Below are 13,288 nucleotides of genomic sequence, written 5' to 3'. Positions count from 1 at the left end.
AATTTGTCAATATATGTATTATATATTATTACTATCAAATAGCCCTCTTAGTGAAAAGATACTTGCTTTTGTTACTCATTTGAAACTCTTCCTAGGCCATATTTAAAATTTAAAAAATTATATCCAGTCCATATGATTAACTGACCCTTTAGACTCAATTGGATTCAGGTTTATTTGAATAAAAATGATTTATTAGATTATTAATGAAACATGTTGCCTTTTAATGATGTAGATAAGAATGTTATACCATTTCATATTTTTTTTCCATTTCATATTTTTAACTAAATATAATTTTTTGTTTACTTTCAGTTAAAAAGCAAAAAAAAAGAAAAGGAATTGGCAGATCAGACATCTATTGAAGAATTTGTGATCCATGCACTGGCGTTCTGTGAAAGTTTATATGATCCATATCGGAATTGGAGGCATAGAATTTCAGGGTATGTCTTCTAAATCATATTGCTCATTTAAAACCTGAATGTCAAAAAACAAAACAAAACAAAACAAAAAAATAAAACCTGAATGTTATTAAATATTTGTAATTTTTTAGTGTAGGTCTTATTCTCATGACAGAAATATGTAAGATGTGTATAAGACCCCTATCTCTATCTCTGAGATAGAGAACTGTGCTGGAAGTAATGAATTAGTGAAAGTGGCCACCTCCAGATAATAAATTTACTCTGAACCTTTATTTTATAATGCAATTGAATGCTAAGAATCTGATAGGAATATTTCAAAGTACAGTAACATCAAGTAGAGTATACATATTTTTCAAGGAAGTTCTCTTTTTTTAAGCTTCTTTCATAGTATGAAATGATTTTTTAACAGTATTTTGTCTGGGGCAGCCCCGGTGGCACAGTGGTTTAGCGCCGCCTGCAGCCTGGGGTGTGATCCTGGAGACCCGGGATCGAGTCCCACATCGGGCTCCCTGCATGGAGCCTGCTTCTCTCTCTGCCTGTGTCTCTGCCTCTCTTTTACTCTCTCTGAATATATAAATAAATAAATCTTTAAAACAAAACAAAACAAAAAAACAATATTTTGTCTGCTTTGTGTGTGTGTGTGTGCGCGCGCGCGCATGCATGCCTAGAAAAAATTTTATTATAAGCAGTTACCTCATGTGATTTTAGAGCCGGACAAGCCCAAATCTGCAATAAGGGCTGTCAGGCTTGTGACCCAGGAAAGCTAAAGCCCGGTTGCAATCTGAAAGCTGGCAAATAGAAAGCCAGTGTTCTTGTTCTAGTCCAAATGTAGTCAGGCTGGAGACACTAAAGTGATGATGGAGGTGAAGTCCAAAGACAGTCTGCTGAAGAATTCCCCTTTGCTTAGAGAAGCTAATTTTTTTGTTCTACTCAATCTTTTCGCTGATTGATTGAGGCATTTTGTAGCCAGTAACCTCCTTTATTCATATTTCACCAGTTTAAATGTTAATCTCATCCAAAAACACCCTCCCAAGTTGACACATTAAATCAACCATCACATTGTTCTAATACTTTTCTTGACTGTTCATTAACAGGAAGGAACTAATGACCTTCTGAATACTTCCTTTTTTCCTCCCACCCCATCATAGGAACAGCTTGAACCATAGTAAATAGGTTCTTACTGTCTAGCAGGAGTCCTGCTTTAAAGAATAGATAAAAATAATTTGTACTTATTTAAATCAAAAAACCTAAGCAGTACCTAGCTTTTTCTTTCAGTGCACTTACGTTGTTGGGAATTCATTTCTCTAAAATTTGTGTCAAGTAAACAGTTCTTCTATAAACAATTTACTTAGTATTGAATACTTCCGTGTCTGTTGAGCTTTAATAGATCTCTTTTCCCCAGAGAGAAAGTGCTTTGAATTTTCTTTGGCAAAGATATTTTATCAGTCAGGATAAGACAGATGATGTTGCAATAACAAATAAGGGATTAGAATAACAAAGGTTTATTTCTTGTTCATGCTGTTTGCCATCATTGGCAAGAAACCCTCAGTCATCACAGTCACACAAGATCCCAAGCTGACAGAGCAGCAAGCATCTAAGGCTTTGCTAGTTACCACATGGGAGAAAAGCTCTGAAATATCTCACGTTAGCAATTTAATGCTCTCATCTGGTCATGACACATTTTGTTTTCATTCAGAACTCATTGGTCAGAATTAATCCCACATCACCATCTACCACAGTGAGATCAAGAAGTTCCACTTTGTGACTAGAAGGGGTAGGCATTAAAGTAATTGGCAGACTGTACTGTCACTACCTTTCGCTTCTGCCTGAGCACTGCTCATGACTCTTTGAAGATTGTAAGAGGCACATAACAGCGTTCCATTTGTAGCCTTTCTACTCATTTATCACTTTGGTTCTTGACTAATCCATGTTCTCTCTCTCTCTCTCTCTTTTTTTCCCCAAAAGGCTTTATTATTTACAGAAGTGAGGGAATCCTTCTTGTCTACTGCTTTCTCATTGCTGCCAGGACATTGCTTAGCTCCTCTCCCCTTTTGGTATGGACATGTGTCTCCATACTTTACTTTTCTTGATGAGCTTGAGGGTGCTCTTGTCCTTGGAGACCTTGCACAGCTCCGTGGCATAGTGCTCACATGGGGCGAAGCCACAAACCTCTTGATCATGTCCTGCATAAGCTTGGTGTGCTTGGTCAGGTGCCCATGATGGTGGCTGTTGCCTCGGCTTGCTCACATTCTTTGTCACCTTGTAGCCCTTGTTGAGGCCCATGTCCATAGGGTTGGAGACCTATGGCTACTGCTCCTCCATGGCTTTCCTGGTGGAAGCCAATATTCTCTATTTTGACATTAATGCTAGGGATTTCAGGAAATTATATATCTTTTTTCACTCTTGGTACTTCCCCATCCTCCCCCTCAGATCTGTCAGTAATGGCAAATCTAAGATAATGTTTTAAGTTTTGAAATAATGACAAATAGTTTTTCTTTATAGATAGCAAGACATATAGAGAGGAACATGAGATTAGTCTGAAAATGACAGAGAAGAGGCTTTTAGAGAAATCCTAAGAAGAAGAAAAATGAAGTTAAAGTTGGGAGGAGAGAAGATATAAAAAAGTAGATCTGACAACAAATTAAAACAAAGTTGGTAAATGAAAACAAAAACAACTTTGAGAAACAAAAACAAGAAGAAATTTAAATACTATAGTACAGAAAGAGAATTCTACGTGTATAAGGTGACAACAGGAAGAGGAACAAAGAATAGAGGATGAGTGGTGAGATTTCATGAATGTGTGCAATAATATACTTGCCAGGAATTATGCTGGAAGCTGTCCCTGTATTATCCCTAATAGGCATAACAATTTTACTGATAATAGTAGGAAATGCTTCAGAGGTAACTGGTAAAGCAGAGGTTTAGACTTGGATTTCTTTGACTTTGATAGAGAAATGAAACATACTACAAATAATCATGTAATTAGAAAAAATCTATAGCTCATGGGAGACCTAAACAAGGGAGCAATAGCAATAACTTACATCTTATGTCTTAATCTAATTCTGAAGTTAAGTGTAACATAGAATGTACATATTTTCTAATTTGTGTTTGTTGCTTACCAAAACGACTAAAAGAGATTAGAACAAATATAAATAAAAATTATTCCAAATATAGAGCCATTTAAAAGTATGTTTCCTTGGGTGCCTGGGTGGCTCAGCTGGTTAAGTATTCAACTCTTGGTTTCAGCTCAGGTGGTGATCTCAGGGTCCTGACATTGAGCTTTGTGTTGGGCATTGTGCTCAGCAGGGTGGTGTTCATCTCTGTGTAATTTGATTTAATCATTAATAGCTTAGTTTTGATCCCCTTTGTATCATCTTACATATTTAGAAAGATGTTTCGTGGGGCACCTGGGTGGCTCAGTCAGGTAAGGATCTGCATCTGGCTCAGGTCATGATCCTGGAGCCCCACATCAGGCTTCTTGCTCTTTAGGGAGTCTGGTGCTTGCTTCAGCAGCACATATACTAAAAAATTGTAGGGAGTCTGCTTCTCCCTCTCCCTCTCCCTCATGTGTGTGTGCGCATGCTATCTCTTGCTTACTCTCAAATAAAATCTTAAAAAAAAAAAAAAAAAAGGTTTTCTTAAGTGGAACTAAAATAGATGTAGGAAAAGAATTCCTCCCTGAAAAGGACTTAATCATTCAAGCATTTATTTAAAAATATATTTATTGAGTTTCTACTTTGTGCCTAGTGTAGGTACAGTAGGACTCATTACCTGCCCAAAGAGAAAAACAATTTAATTAGACTAAGTTATGCACTGGGGCTCCTTCTGGCCAAATCTGGGACAATGTATATATGAAAATAATTAATTGCCATAAAGAATTATGAATGGAGCACCTGCCTGGCTCAGTAGAGCATGTGACTCTTGTTCTCAGAGTCATGGATTTGTGCTCCACATTGGGCGTAGAGTTTACTTAAAAATATATATATATATAAATCATTGGGGGAAAGGGAATTAATGAGTCCATACCAGTGATAGATGATAGGTAGGTTGATGGATGGATTGATAGATAAGATGAATGGTTGGATGGATGGATGGATGGATAGATAGATAGATACATAAAGGGAGAAGAGGACTCTTGCTTATAGTAGAAGGCCAAGTGCCAATTAGTAAATACTAATTGGAAAAAAAAATCAACATTTTACACAAATTATAGGAAAGATATGGATCAGGTTGCTAAATCTAGGAGAAGTTTTGATAAGCAGCATGATTTTTGCATGGTTTTAAAATGTTTACCCACAGATTACTTACTCGTTGCAAAGGAAAAATTAGTAATTATTTTGTATAGTACTGGATAGTACATTGACTGGATGATCAAAATTGCCATCAGTGAGAAGCAGATGGACATCTGTGCCTCTGTGATACTCTTGCTTTTATAGTATTCCAACCATGAATGTATAAGCTGAATCTAATTGTATGGAAACATCAGACAAATCCAAAATGAAGAACATTGTAATGAATTAAAGGAGGGAATATGGGACAACATTCTTTAAAAATGCCATAAAGGTTGTGTAAATATTTCAGATTGAGGAAGGGAAAAGATATATGACAGCTAAATGTAATATCTGGACAGGAAGTTGTACTGAGGGGCAAGAAAATGCTATAAAGGATACTGATGGATCAGTTGATGAAACTGGATTATGAAATGATAGATAAATGTATTAATGTTAAATGTATTGAAATTTATAATTATACTATGTTGTGTAACACAGTATCTGTATCCTTAGCAAATCTTAACTAAAGTACTTAGGAGTTAAAATGCCGGAATATACATAATTTCCTTTTAAATTAAGTTCTGAAAAATAGGGCAGCCCGGGTGGCTTGGTGGTTTAGCACCGCCTTCAGCCCAGGGCATGATCCTGGGGACCCAGGATTGAGTCCCACATTGGGCTCCCTGCATGGAGCCTGCTCTTCCCTCTGCCTGTGTATCTGCCTCTCTCTGTGTCTCTCATGAATAAATAAATAAAATCTTTAAAAATAAATAAATGTTCTGAAAAATATACATAATTTCATTTTAAATGTTCTGAAAAAATACATTTCGTATGTAGGTGTGCATACATATATGCATAATATGTGTATAAAAATATGTGTGCACTTTATAATAGGAGAGAATAAACAAATGATAAAGGATTTGGGATAAAATTTTAACAATCAACCTGGGTAAGATACATTTGAAGTACTTTATACTATTTTTATTCTTGCAACTTTTGCAAGAGGTTGAATTTATTTCTAGATTAGAAGTTAAAGAAAAATAGGCACATCTGAGGCATGATGGCAGCACAAAACAGAAGCACAAAATAATTGACCAAGGACATGAACTTAGAAAACTGAAACGCAAAATGTTTTGCAGCCCTCATAAGTTGGTATGCATTAGCATCTGCTAGGTACCAGATGCTTGACCCAAATATCAGATAATAGTGCAATGAGGAAGTATGCTGTGTTCTAAAACTAGTATAAGACTAAGTTCAGTTTTAGCTGTTCTGGCTTTTCCAATTGAAAATGTGTAGTACAAACTACTCATGACTTAATGTTTGTGATACATATAATAGTTTCCACCCTTTTTTATTAAATGTTACTACAACACTAATGGTAATTATTTATGCTCATATGTTACATCTAATACAGGGCCTTTAGAATTAGTCCTTAATCACAGATTGCAGGAGTACATTTTCATTATGTTACTATAGTGAGAATGTTTGCTGTTTGTAGCACAGGATATTTGGATAGGATAGATCTAATCAGTTAGTTCATAGCATAACTTTAAAAAATGTGCAAAATGTAAACAATGTAAATAATTTCATAGAAAAACTTAACTGAAAGCTAAATCATCCTTTTAAAATTAATTTTTCTACCACATTACTGAATTTTTTTAACATCATGACTAAATTTTCAGTTTGAAACTCCAGCAATATTTATATTCTCTTAAAGGCATAAAAAAAAAAATCTCTATACTGGTCTTAATTAAATAGAAAGATCCAGTAATGTTCTAGGATATTATGTTTGAATTTAAAATAAATAAAAAATCTGATCATTCATCTGCCTTCTCCACAACGAAAATAGTCACAGATTTGAAAAGCAGAGCAGTAGCAAATAGTGTCTAATACGATTTCTAGTGAATCTGGATATTAGATCTGGATCTTAGAACTCTTAAGTCTGTCATTACTGAATCCAGCTGTGTCTATCTTACTTGCCTTATTCTGTGACCAATTGACTTTTCTTTCTAGCTTTGACTATAAGGAAAATAATTTTAGTATCTCAGTTATGGTTGTTAAGTCATATTAATCCATTGCTTTATCAGTATATCATATATAGATGTATACAATTTCTGTGTGGCTGTCTGTCAAATATTTTTCATTTTTGTTAGCTTTATCTTACAATGTTAAGAGTTTTTTCAGGATATGAAAAAAATGAGTTTTTTGGTTTTTGTTTAATTTTCATCAATCTGTCGGATGTGTATCACTGTAACAATAGTCTCTATTACCCAATCCCCACACTGCCGTACCCATCTAAGAGACTCATTTTATGTTGAATTGAAATGATCTTGGTAAAAGCACGTGCTATTTGTGTTGGCTTTACCAAAGTCTGTAGAAATATTTCAGCCATCAAAACTAGTGGGAATTGTCATTAAAAATAAAAATAATCCTAGCCTATACTAGATCTACATTAAGTTAAAATGGAAGAAGGCAGTGGAATGGATTGTATCCAGATAAAATTTCAGAAAGTGGCAAAGAATGGCCTGATTTCTGATGAGTTTTATTTGCATTGTGGTAATAAGCTATAGCCTTGGATGTCAAATTAGCAGTACTGCTGAACAAATAACTACATATTGGAAATTTTAAATGCCTAGTTCCTTTTATTTGGAGACTTAACCTGGCTGCTTTGTTGCACTGTTGTTAAGCATTTAAAAATTTTTTGCTTATGTCAGAAGAAATCCTTTCATTGGTGAGCATTTAAATTATAGGTGAGACTTCCTTTTCAAGATTATGCCAATCCTAGAGATTATTGTAATATTATTATTATTGTAATATGTATTCAGTATACAAATAAAAATTAATGTGTTAAATTTATTTTATAATTGTTTCTGTAATTATTGCCATCTTGCCCATGTTATAATATGGTATTTTTTTTAATAATATGGTATTAATTTTTTTTAACTTCTTTTTAATGATAGACGAATCCTTAGTACTGTGGAAAAGAGCAGACAGAAATATAAACCAGCTTCTCTCACAGTGGAGTTCGTCCCTTTCTTTTATCGTAAGTATTAATACTACTTTCTCTTTGATTTTGATGTTATTCTGATTACTTTTTATTTTTTATTTATTTATTTATTTTTTTGATTACTTTTTATTTTTATATTCATTTTCTGATTCTACTTTATTCAGCTTTGTGTATGTGTGAGATAAAGATTGTAAGAACCTATCACTGGAGTACTTGATTCATATTTTGCTATGATTATTCTTCCTCTAATTTACTGTTCTGAAAATGGTTTTGTTTTGTTTGAGAACAGCCTAATATGTCTGTAGTATAGACCTTCAGAGTTTTTGGTGAAGTAAACTTAAGGGGGATATGGGGGCCCAGCTGGTTCATGGCTACTGCCTGGGAGCCTGAGGCCAGGGCCTCTTGCCCAGGGGCTACCCTGCTGGGCTGTGAGCTGGTGGTGGGCTCTGGAATGAGGCTTCCCTTTTGCCAGTTGGGGCTCTGTAGAGCTGAGTGCAGCCTGGGCCCAGGCCATGTTTGGGATAGGGGGCTAATAGGCCCACTTACCTTGCAGGGGTGATGGTGTAGGGGTGATGGTGATAGGCCCCTTAGAGAGCTTTGCATTTTTGGTCTTTTCGCTTCTGATACAGAATTTGATGTGTGGTTGGATTTTATTATCATGAATGAAGAGTTCCAGTTATTAAAAATTTTATGGATAGGTACTCCCAGGAGAGTTATAGACATGGGAGATAATAAACACACCTACATGCCTTTTTGTAATGAATATATTTCTTTGGTAGAAAAGTATATTGGAGAACATTGGCTAGAGCATATTTCTAGATTTTTTTTAAAAAAAAATTATTTATTTATTAATGAGAGAGAGAGAGAGAGAGAGAGAGAGAGAGAGAGACACAGGCAGAGGGAGAAGCAGGCTCCATGCAGGGAGCCGGACGCGGGACTTGATCCCAGGTCCCCAAGATCAGGCCATGGGCTGAAGGTGGCGCCAAACCGCTGAGCCCCCTGGACTGCCCAGATTCCTGGATTTAACATGGCAACTTGCACAGCAACTTTGCAACACTGTAAAGATGAAGTAGCTGGTGACATACTCAACACGCTGTTTATGTTTACAGTATTTCTGGCTTTTAAAGAAATATTTCTTGGCAGTAGAGTAGAAAAAGAAGGCTGGAAACTGGTTTAGTTGTGACTTTGTTGTGCGAATCAATTTTAGCAGCTTCCCAGACCTATCTGAGGCCCTGTGGTCCACCTCTGGACAGTGAAATCTTTCTGCATATGCCAGCCCACTAGACTGGGGGAGGCTAAGGCTAATGTGACAGGAGAATACATCCTGGAAAGAACCACTCGGTTTTGCAGCTGTTCATTAATGTTAATTATTATTGGGTCAAAGAGAAAATTACCTGACCCTCTTGGGACCTGTTTCTCTTGAAATACCTTGTATTTAATAACTACCCCCTTGTAGTAGATCCCTTTCTCAGGGCCTTTTGAGTCAGGCTCTTTTAGAGCAATCCCAAGGCCAACATTCCACCTGGGGGTCTCTTCTCCAGCATACCTGTCAGTGTGTCAGTGTTTGAAAAACTAACTACTATCACCAATCTTCTTTACCCCAGCAGCGTGTGCATGTCCCAACAGTCATTTTGTACACTCAGGTTTTTATATGCATCAAAGTTTCAATCCTGCACCTCAGTGGTATTTTTCACTGGGAGTATTTATCCAGGATATTAAGTCAGCTGATCATCTTGAAATTTTTAAAACTTCTACTATAGCAGTCTTGGTTGTAGGAATCAACTGAGAGTTGACTGAGTGTCCTTTACCCAAAAGCTACATGTGAACATCAGTTTCTAGTCTTGTATTTACAGTCCTTGTATCACTATCTTGTGCTGATCTTGACATAGTCCCACTGTTTCTTGAATTCCTTTTAAACATTTTTGAAAAAATATTTTTATAGGCGAATTCTCAAGCTGACCTCTAGTGAGTGTAATTTTCAAACCTCATGATTACCCACTTAAAGTTCAAAGTAATATATGCTGTGTGCTTTTTAGTTGTTAGTACTATTGAAGCAAAAATGCTTTGTGCTTTAGTGTTTCTGTTTTAGTGGACACCAATGAATGTATACTTACCCTGGAGGTAAGTTAAAAGGTATCCTTTTCTTATAGCATGTTAAGTGTTGTGTAGGTTTGCCAAAGCCCTTTCTGTATAAATCATTAGGTTTTCTGTTGAGGTAAGGAGTTCCTTTTTCCTGTCAAAAATTTACCAAGATGGTTTCCATGGGTGTAACTAGCTCAGCAGAGTAGGATATAAAAACAGTTACTGGTTGTCTGTTTGCTTTGATTCAGTACAATGTTTGATAGAACATTACTAGAAAACATGTCACATCTCTAGAAAGAAGAAAAACATACTAGTTGAATTCCCAATGTGTTTTCTTTCTTTCTCTAGCCATATGTGTGTGTGTGTGTGTGTGTATATGTATATATATGTATATGTATATGTATATATACATACACACATATAAAATAAAAATTTTAAATAAAAATTTATATTTGTATTTATTATATTTATTATAATTATTAATAATTTTTAAACCTTTTTAAAGTAAAAATTCTGTACCAACTTTTCACTTGGCTGTTCTGGTTTAAAGGATAAGGTATAAGTTATGTGTTTTTTGCTGATGTGACACCTATTAAATATTTTTTTGTTGTGACTTAAACTTAAGAGATTTGGCTACTATATATGTGACTTATGTGAATTTTAGATTTTCTTAAAAAATTGATTTAAGGTTAATATAGAAAATATTGCAGAATATATAAAAGGAGTATCTTGTGTTTCCTACTCACATATGTCAGATCTTAACATTTTGTCGTGTTTGCGTTAGTTCTCTTTTTTTTTTTTTTCCTAAGAATTAAAACAAGACAGAAATAATCTTTTGTTGAGTGCTTGGTGAAGATGATTGCAGTGCCCACTCTGACCGGCAGTAGTGATATTGGCTTCAGCTAGATAATCAAACTAGTTGATTTCTGGATTCTCTTTTTTGTTACGTATCTGCCCTTATGATATTACCACACTGTATTGATTATTATGAATTTATGCCAAGTCTTGAAATCATTAAGTCCTCCAACTTTATTCTTCTTCAAAAATTTTTAGCTCTTCTGGATCCTTTACATTTATTTTTTTAAGATTTTATTTATTTATTCATGATAGAGAGAGAGAGAGGCAGAGACACAGGCAGAGGGAGAAGCAGGCTCCATGCAGGGAGCCCAATGCGGGACCCGATCCTGGGACTCCAGAATCACACCCTGGGTCAAAGGCAGGCGCCAAACTGCTGAGCCACCCAGGGATCCCAAATCCTTTACATTTTTATATACATTTTAGAAGCCATTTTTAAATATTTTTACCAAAATGGTTGCTGGAATATTTATTTGGGATTGTGTTGAATCTGGGAACCATTGTAGAATTCACATCTGAAGAATACTGAAGACTTCCAATGCTTGAATCAGATAATCTCATTATTTGTTACTTCTTCAATCAATATTTTGTAGTTCTCAGAATATAGATTGTGCACATATTTTGATAGTTTATCCCAAAGAAGTTATCATCAGTACTTGTAACTGTAAAGTATTTAAACTGGTAGATTTTTAAATTTTCTTTTCTTTTTTTTTTTGTCTTTGATAATGACACGTCCCTTTTAACCCACGGTAATATTCCTTGCCTTGCCTTGGTAATATTTTTGCTTGCTTTGTCAGATACTAATATAGCCACTCCAGCATTCTTATTAGAGTTTACATGGCATATCTTTTTATATCCTTTCTATGTTTGTGTCTCCTGTGGCTGAGTAGGACTCTGTCATCTTGCAGCTCTGTGTAAAATCTGACAGTTATTCAGTTTAAAGCCTCTTGGTAGGTTTTTGCCTGACTTGTGGGATTTCACAATACAGTGTAAGGATTGCTACTTTGACTCAAAGTGACCCCTATGAACATTTCTGGAGTGCTTTCTTTGTTTGACTTGTTCCATTTGTTCCAGTACTGCTTTGCAAATTCCAGTTGCCTAGGCCTCCCCAAACGTTTATCTGTCTCCCAACTCAATAAATAGCCATATTCTTTTACGGTTCCCTTTTTCTTTGGTGTTGTTCAGAACACGTCTACAATAGGAAGCTGAGATGCTCCTTGGACTTATACTTTGTTTCTGTTGAGAGAAGGAAAGGTTCTAGAGTATATAAATTTCTACCTATTTTGTTTAATTTTCTAGTTATTTCTAGCAGGAGGCCATGTAACCACATTTACTCCAACATTGCTGGAGTCATTTAATTTTTTAGTGTAAATTTCTGATTTCTGTCAATACATTTATTTTAAAGCTGTTTGGTTTTGGTAATGTTTATTATCTATAAAACTGGAAATAATTCTGTTATAATTTGTCTCTGTATGTAATGGCCCATGCAAAAAGATATTCATTACTGGGTTATTAGAATATCAAGATAAAGAGGAAAATTCATAAGTTTATCAGAGAACTGGTTAAGTGAATTAAAGTGCATCATTGTAGTCATCATAAAATAGAATAAGGAAGATATATGTGTTAAGATGTAATAATACCCAGTATGTATTATGTTAAAAACAAAAAAAATGATGCAGTAGATATTTATAGCTTTTTTAAATTATTATTTTAAGGTGTGGGGAGCATGGTAGATTGAAGAATAGATTTGAGGGAAACTTCTTTGTCAATTATTTTATGCTATTTTAATTACTCTTTGTTACATGCATGTATTAGCCTTTTGAAAACAATAAAATACTTTATAATATTAAAAGAAAGGTTACTGTTGGTACCATAACTTTGGAATGTTTGCCCAGGAGTAAACCAGGAAATCTTTTTGTCGAACTCTTCCAAGTTTATAATTGAATAATTACAGTCAATTATACTAATAAAAGGCAGTAGTGGTAGTAGTAGTAGTAGTAGCAGCAGCAGCAGCAAAAACAACTTATTTTATGTCAGATTTCGGTTAGCTTCTAGATTGTCACTTAGCTCTGTAAGTTTAGGCAAAAGTTTCATTTGTTCATTTATAAATAAGGGCAAAATATCCTCATATGGGGTATTATGAGAATTAAATAAGATAACATAAATTATCTAAAATAATACCTGATAGACGGTTTCTCTTTTCCTTTATTATGAAAAAAATGCATATCAACTTTGCCTTTTAACAAATTTTAGTCTTTTAATAAATAGTTGTTAATGTTTCAGAGTCAGACATTCCTTAGAGATAAACAATACTGTCAAAGAGAAATCTTACTTGTTTATTTGTGTATTATATTCACAGAGTGTTTTCAGGAAAGTGAACATCTCAAGGAAAGTCTTAAGTGTTGCTTATTGCATCTCTTTGGAGCCATTGTAGCTGGTGGGCAGGTGAGGAAAGTGTTGAAAGTTAATATTTAAAACAATAGTTAATAGTGCAAAGATTTTTCCATGGACTTTTTAATGTATTCTTTGTTCTTTTATAATCTTATGAACCACACATATTTTTCTGAGTTTATAGCTTGTTTAAAATTATTCTTTTATTTGTTAAAACTTCTTTAAAAACCTAAGTAACAATATTAGCTAGTAAAACTTACTTATTTTTA

The 13,288-nt window shown here is 34.7% G+C and overlaps 1 protein-coding gene across 2 annotated transcripts in view; it reads left to right on the top strand.

Moving 5' to 3' along the window:
- The window catches only part of NBEAL1 (neurobeachin like 1), a 180,684-nt gene that overhangs the window by 36,894 nt on the left and 130,502 nt on the right, over positions 1-13,288 (top strand). For both annotated transcript variants that reach the window (XM_026002514.2, XM_072741979.1), the window contains exons 6-8: positions 310-437; positions 7,645-7,727; positions 12,988-13,073. In XM_026002514.2, the coding sequence (XP_025858299.2) occupies positions 310-437; positions 7,645-7,727; positions 12,988-13,073 (297 nt within the window). The remainder of the gene's footprint in view (positions 1-309; positions 438-7,644; positions 7,728-12,987; positions 13,074-13,288) is intronic.

The sequence above is a fragment of the Vulpes vulpes genome, chromosome 16 (assembly GCF_048418805.1).
Source record: "Vulpes vulpes isolate BD-2025 chromosome 16, VulVul3, whole genome shotgun sequence".
NCBI lineage: Eukaryota > Metazoa > Chordata > Mammalia > Carnivora > Canidae > Vulpes > Vulpes vulpes.
Note: the sequence above shows the minus strand (reverse complement) of the source record. Positions and strands in the feature narration are given on the sequence as shown.